This window comes from Nanorana parkeri, unplaced genomic scaffold (genome assembly GCF_000935625.1).
Source record: "Nanorana parkeri isolate BGI_ZX_2015 unplaced genomic scaffold, ASM93562v1 scaffold939, whole genome shotgun sequence".
In the NCBI taxonomy this organism is placed as follows: Eukaryota; Metazoa; Chordata; class Amphibia; order Anura; family Dicroglossidae; genus Nanorana; species Nanorana parkeri.
In genome coordinates this window covers 325,575-331,546 of record NW_017307207.1, presented here as the reverse complement: position 1 = coordinate 331,546, position 5,972 = coordinate 325,575, and the positions used below count along the sequence as shown (strand labels likewise).

The 5,972-nt window shown below is 43.3% G+C and overlaps 1 protein-coding gene across 5 annotated transcripts in view; it reads left to right on the top strand.

The window, feature by feature from the left end:
• The window catches only part of LOC108795146 (serine/threonine-protein kinase BRSK2-like), a 300,262-nt gene that overhangs the window by 177,245 nt on the left and 117,045 nt on the right, over positions 1 to 5,972 (top strand). For 4 of the 5 annotated variants that reach the window (XM_018566342.1, XM_018566341.1, XM_018566339.1 and 1 more), the window contains exon 2: positions 3,930 to 4,024. In XM_018566342.1, the coding sequence (XP_018421844.1) occupies positions 3,930 to 4,024 (95 nt within the window). Of the gene's footprint in view, positions 1 to 3,929; positions 4,025 to 5,972 lie in introns of those variants that run through there. The other variant, XM_018566343.1, reaches the window with a different exon arrangement.

Genomic DNA, 5,972 nt, shown 5'->3' with positions numbered 1-5,972 from the left:
GGGTGCTGGGAAGGATGGACTTGCAGGCTGCATAAGAGTGGTCTAAGCAACATCTCCGAGATCACTTGTAAACGAACGAGTGGCTTTCCTGCTCTGCATTTAGCCCTGCTTGCCCAAAGCAGGGCTAAATGTTGAAAACAACTACCCACCTGGAGCCCGGAACTGCATGTCCTGGGGGAAGGGAGTTTCCACACCCCTCTGCTCCCTGCCGCCCCAAAGCTGGACCTTGGTGGCCCTGTGGAAAATCCGGCCGTGCATGTACTCCATTGTTGGCTGTATTTTGTCACAGTGACAACAGAGGATTATGTGTATCTGAATTGCTGTTTATATGCTCCACCTTAAGTACACGTGAGAGGGTGACAACGCAGCAACACAATTAGGGGACAGGGGCAGTGCATTGTTACCTTATAACTAGAAGTGCAGAACAAGGATATTCATGGCAGGATCACAAGGTATTCTTTTAATAAAAGCTACTGATTTAAAAAGTTAAGATATGACTTTTACATTTACACATTTAAAATGATGAGATCTTTGCTATAGGGTTTACATGAACTCTGGACACAGACACTTTCAATTAAATAAATTCCTCATTAGCCACAAGGGATACAAATTCACTTTGTGCGCACCAAATGCCTTTGCAAGCCCAAATATTACCTTGTACATGTAGCAGTGACATCATCACTGTGCTGCATATAGCCTGTGAGGAGAGCAGAGCTTTGGCAGGGATCCAGCAGGCCCCACCCACTACTGGCTGATAGCAAAAACCTGCAGGAGGGGGTGGAGACAAGCCTAGTCACCCTGCACAAGAAGGAAGATTAGCAGTGACTATTATTTATTACAGGAAGCTCCAACACAGAACAAACTTTCATACTGAATTACTGCACAGATCTGGAAGAAATACACAAAGCTCACTAATATTAAAGAAGGAATACACATGCCTCTTGTATTTAGATACTATTTTCTAATCTTGGAGTTTAGTTTTAACATTTATAAGATCAATTACATTAAACTAAAGACTTTCACATGTGTAGCCACTGAAAAAATAAATAAATAAATAAATAAAGGGATAGTGGCACCATAGGTGATTAGTCCATTGTGAGTGAAGTCAGGAAAAACGCATGGTAAAACATCAGACGCATGGTAAAACATTGCCTGCGTTCCTGTCCACTGCAAACGCAAAAAATGCTGCACGCTCTATAGTCATCATGTTTCTGAACAGCTCCAACTCTCTCAGCTCTGCTTCCCTGAACTTCCTGTCCAGTAAAAGTCTCCTGCAGCTGTCTGCAGCTGTCCATCTATTGGCTTAGAGGAAGGAGGAAGTAGGAGATGGGAGCAGGGGGAGGGGGGGGTGACTTGCCTTGTTGTGTTTGTGGAGACATGCACAACTTAGTAGCATACACAGGGGTGGCTACATAGGTCCCTGCATGGGAAAGGAGCTACCCTAAAACAGGATAGCAGGGCCAGTGCTCAGGGGACCAGCTGATTCTGCAGGAAGCTGAAAATTTTAAGCATCAAGGAGCAGCACCCATTGTAAGTTATTTCATCAGCATTTGAAAAAGCTTAAAAACATTTTAACTTTAATATCACTTTAAGATGCTGTGTGTTGTAGTTATATGGGCCTGTCACTCAAGCAGGAAAAGCGTCTATTTATTTGGTTGGGGCAGGACCGGCCTTTTTTCTATTGTGGTTTAAGATCTTTGGCAGGGAGATCTCCGTGTGCCACTATGGCAGCCATAACAGGTATAAGCTTTGGAGCTGTGTTACGTGGCCTGAACCAGATTTTTCATACATTTGTATTGTACATGAAAACCTTAACTGAATGACATTCATTTTGCTAAAGTACTCTTTATTTTAAACAACAGCCTTTTTTTAGGAGGGATTCACATATTTGTGTCATAATAAAGTGCAAACTGCGTTGTGGTACCCAACACTTATTTCCAATGCACCACAACTGACCTGCATATACCACAACACACAGATGTAAGCCTTCTGTATGTTGATGTGAGCTCTTGTGCATTGGCAGCCAATTCAAAATGAATGAGCTATCTTACTGCAAAGAGTGTTAACATGTGTGAGTCACACACAAATACAGTATATATATCTCTATATCCAGGGGCGGACTGACAACACATGGGGCCCCCGGGCAAAATATGATTATGGGGCCCCCATATACAAGCCCCACCCACCCACAAGCTCCACCCACATATACATTGTTGTGTTACAGAATTAGTTCTCCACAATATTTTCAAAATAACAGGTCTATTCACTGAAAGTTGAACTTCATTGCTGGGGAATTGGTAGGAGAATTAAAAATCTAGACCAATATAGTGATTTGGAAAGCTATTTTGACCTAGATTCTTCAGTTCTGCCAATTATCCTGGGTACATTTCCAGAGAACTAGTAAGAGAATTGACAGGGGAACTGAATAATCTAGACCTTAGACCAGGACCAATGCACTGCAGGTCACAAACCAGAACCATTAAATGGGCACTATTGGGGGGTGCAGCAGGGCCAGCGCAAGGATTTTTGCCCTACATATAAATGACCAGTCAGCATATCTGCATTAAAGTGACACTAAACCCAGGAGATAAACCTTACAAATACATTCAAGTACCTAAACTCTTGACCAAACTGTATTCTATTTGTGTATCACTCGGCTATAGATCCTCCAATCATCTCTGAATTGGTCCTGACACTGTCCTTCCTTCTGGAGAGTTTGGGGTCCCCACCACTCCGCACCTCCCTCTCCATAGCCTTCCTCTCCACGGCCCAGATTTCCTCTGTGTCCCGTCCCGCGGCTCCCGCCATCAGTCTGCCCACTGTGACTCGGCCCAGAATGCTGGAAAGACTGCCGATCCCAGCAGGCCGCGCGCGGAGCAAAGAAAAGGCAATTTGTAATGGGGGAGCAGGGGGCCAAGGGCCCCATACTGGCCACGGGCCCTCGGGCAGTGCCCGACTGCCAGGAATGGTCAGTCCACCCCTGTATACATCTATGGATATATATACTGTATGTGAATCTAACTTTCATAAAATACTTGTTTTCACTTTTTTCATCCTTCTTTGCATCTCATGGCTGCTGATATCCTGTAGCCACTTCCTATCTACATGTATATACTCCAATAACAGCTGCATGACATTTCTTAGGGCGGGTTTCCTAATGGTGACAACAGTGTACCATGTCTGTGTAAAGGTGGCCATACACTGTACAACCATCGCAAGACCTTAGTCTTGCGATGGTTGTACAGGGATTTAAAAAAAGTACGATCTGCCTATCTTGGACAGGCAGATTGCACTCTCGATCATCGCAAGCCTGCCCCCCTGAGGGGCGGGCTTCCGATGACCGCAATGCTGAACGGGCAGTGTGCGCGTGCGCACACCGGCCCGTTCGGCATTTGTCTTCCGAGCACCGTTCTAACCAGCCGAGAATCGTACGATTCCCGGCTGGTTTTCGAACATGCTGGTTCGACGGAAGACGTGCGACCTTACAGTAGAAATGGTCGCACGTCTCCGTTCACACTGCTCGATTCTCGTACGATCGCGGGATTTCCCGCGATTCTCGTACGAGAATCGAGCAGTGTATGGGCACCTTATCATGTTTAAAAAGCCACCTGTAATTTTCATTGGAAGCTTGTATGACAGGGCAGGAGCATAATTGGTTGATAGGGATGGGACGTTGTCACCCTGTAGCAGTAAGTGCCTGAACAAGGACTCGCCAGGTAATGTTTTAATCAAAGTTACAGATTTTAAAAAGTTGTCATTTTCTTTTTAAATTACATCAACGTGTTAAAGCTTATATGAGATTTTTTGTGTATTGAATTCTTAGCATACGTTAATGTCTTCTGACCACAAGGACAATGCAGTAACTCTTGTGCATAATTAGTTTCCAGACATTCTGTTCTTAATTTTCTCTATGTCCTCTATCTTTACAGGTTTGGTTAAACTAGGCATACACTGCATAACGGGACAGAAAGTGGCAATAAAGATTGTAAACCGAGAAAAGCTTTCAGAGTCTGTCTTAATGAAGGTAGGTAAATGCTTAACGTGCACTTTCCACAGTTATTGTATATTAGGCTTATTATCACATTTTACTGCAGCATATAATCAGAAATAGGTGTCCATCATTTCAGAATTAATTTGCCAATCAAATCATCTGTGCTGTCAGCTGTGTATTGGATGTTATCTTAGACCATTCACACTGAACTACACACTTTTGTAGCGCTGATTTGAGCTGATCGACTTTGAGCGACATTGAACTACAGTGTACATTTTGTCACGCTACGTAGCGCTTCTTTTGGCAGTCTATCAGTCTATTGGGGCCAATTCGCTCGAAATCCACCAAAAAATAGCTCATGTTCAAGCAACAAGCTTCAGCTACAAGCAACATTGAGCTGCAAGATGTGAACATCTCCATTGAAATGCATTGGAAGAGCTACATTGAGCTTCATATTTGAGTGATTTTTGAGCGGAAATCGCGCTACAAAACGCTCAATGTGAATGGGGTCTTAGTTATCAGTTGGGCAGCATGCTCACATCTTGTTTATGTAGTCACTGTGTGTTGATTTCCTTTCACTCTCACAATTAGGAAGTTACAGGTTTAGAATATTCAGATAGAAGGTCTGGACACACAAGCAATAGCCACCCAATCTTTTTTTTTTTTTTTGCTGTATCTAAACGTGGATGTAATTTGCTGGATTGACTTATACGTGTATAGGCAGCATTATTTGATAAAGAGTTGACTTTGTCAGTCCAGATGGTAAACATCAAAAAGTGGGAAAGAAAACACAGTTCGGTACGAGCTCTAAACCCCCATCCACACCTAAGTGTGTTTGAAATGCGTTTCCAGAAGCAGTGGCGTCACAAGGGGTGTGCGGCCCGCAACCGGGTGACACCATTGGAGGGGTGACACCAAAATGACTTACAGCCCTTTTTCCCCACTGGACCCCCCCGGTTATTTATAAAAAAAAATAATACATTGGAATTTGGCTTCAAGGGTTGTAAGGTAATTAAAAAAACGTACAATCTGCCCATCTTGGACAGGCAGATCGTACTTGCGATAATCGCAAGCCCGCCCCGCTGAGGGGCGGGCTTCCGATGACCGTAATGCTGAACGGGCTGAACTTGCGCACACCGGCCCGTGCAGCATTTATCTTATGAACATGCCACACACCCGCCGACAATTGTACGATTCTCGGCGGGTTTTTGAACATGTTCCTAAGATAAAAGTCGTGTGACCTTACAGTAGCAGAGGTCGCACGCCTTCCACACACCTTGCGATAATCGTACGATCGCGGGATTTCATGCATTTTTTTTTACACCTGACTCTACGCTTAGATGTGAATGAGGGCTATAGAAATAAATAGGATTTCTTGTCTTGAGCGTTTCACTGCTGAGAAATACGTGCAACGAAACGCCTAGGTGTGAATGGGACCTAAGGGTTTAAGATATGACTATAATAGAAAATGTTACCAGCAATGATTGCTTCATCCTGATAACTGAGTACAGTTAATTCAGGAAAATTGGTTAAGAGTGTGAACTGATGGAGATAGGAGAGAGCATTGTTCATATATAAGGTCATGTATGACATTTGACACATCACAATCAATATTGGTTTAAATGCATTTCCTTAAGGGCAAGTCAGTTTTTATATGCCAAAGCTTCTTTCATGTATACAAGATGTGTGTAGCCACTGCTTAACTTTTAATAAGCTATGCAGTGTTGATATGACAAACATTAACTATATGCAGCCATGTCATTACATTTAATTTTACTGTAACATAGACTAAGGTACAAAGCATAAAGCATTAAAGTGTATCTTTAGCTACAATCCTTTGGGAGGGAATGGTTAAAACCCCTTTCAGGTTTTATTTTACTATAGGTGACATTTTGATCCTAGTTTTATTTTTGACGTTCACCTTTGCTTCCTCTCCTAGAGACACAAGAAGTGAGAGGCAGAAAACACAGGGCAGAGGCTT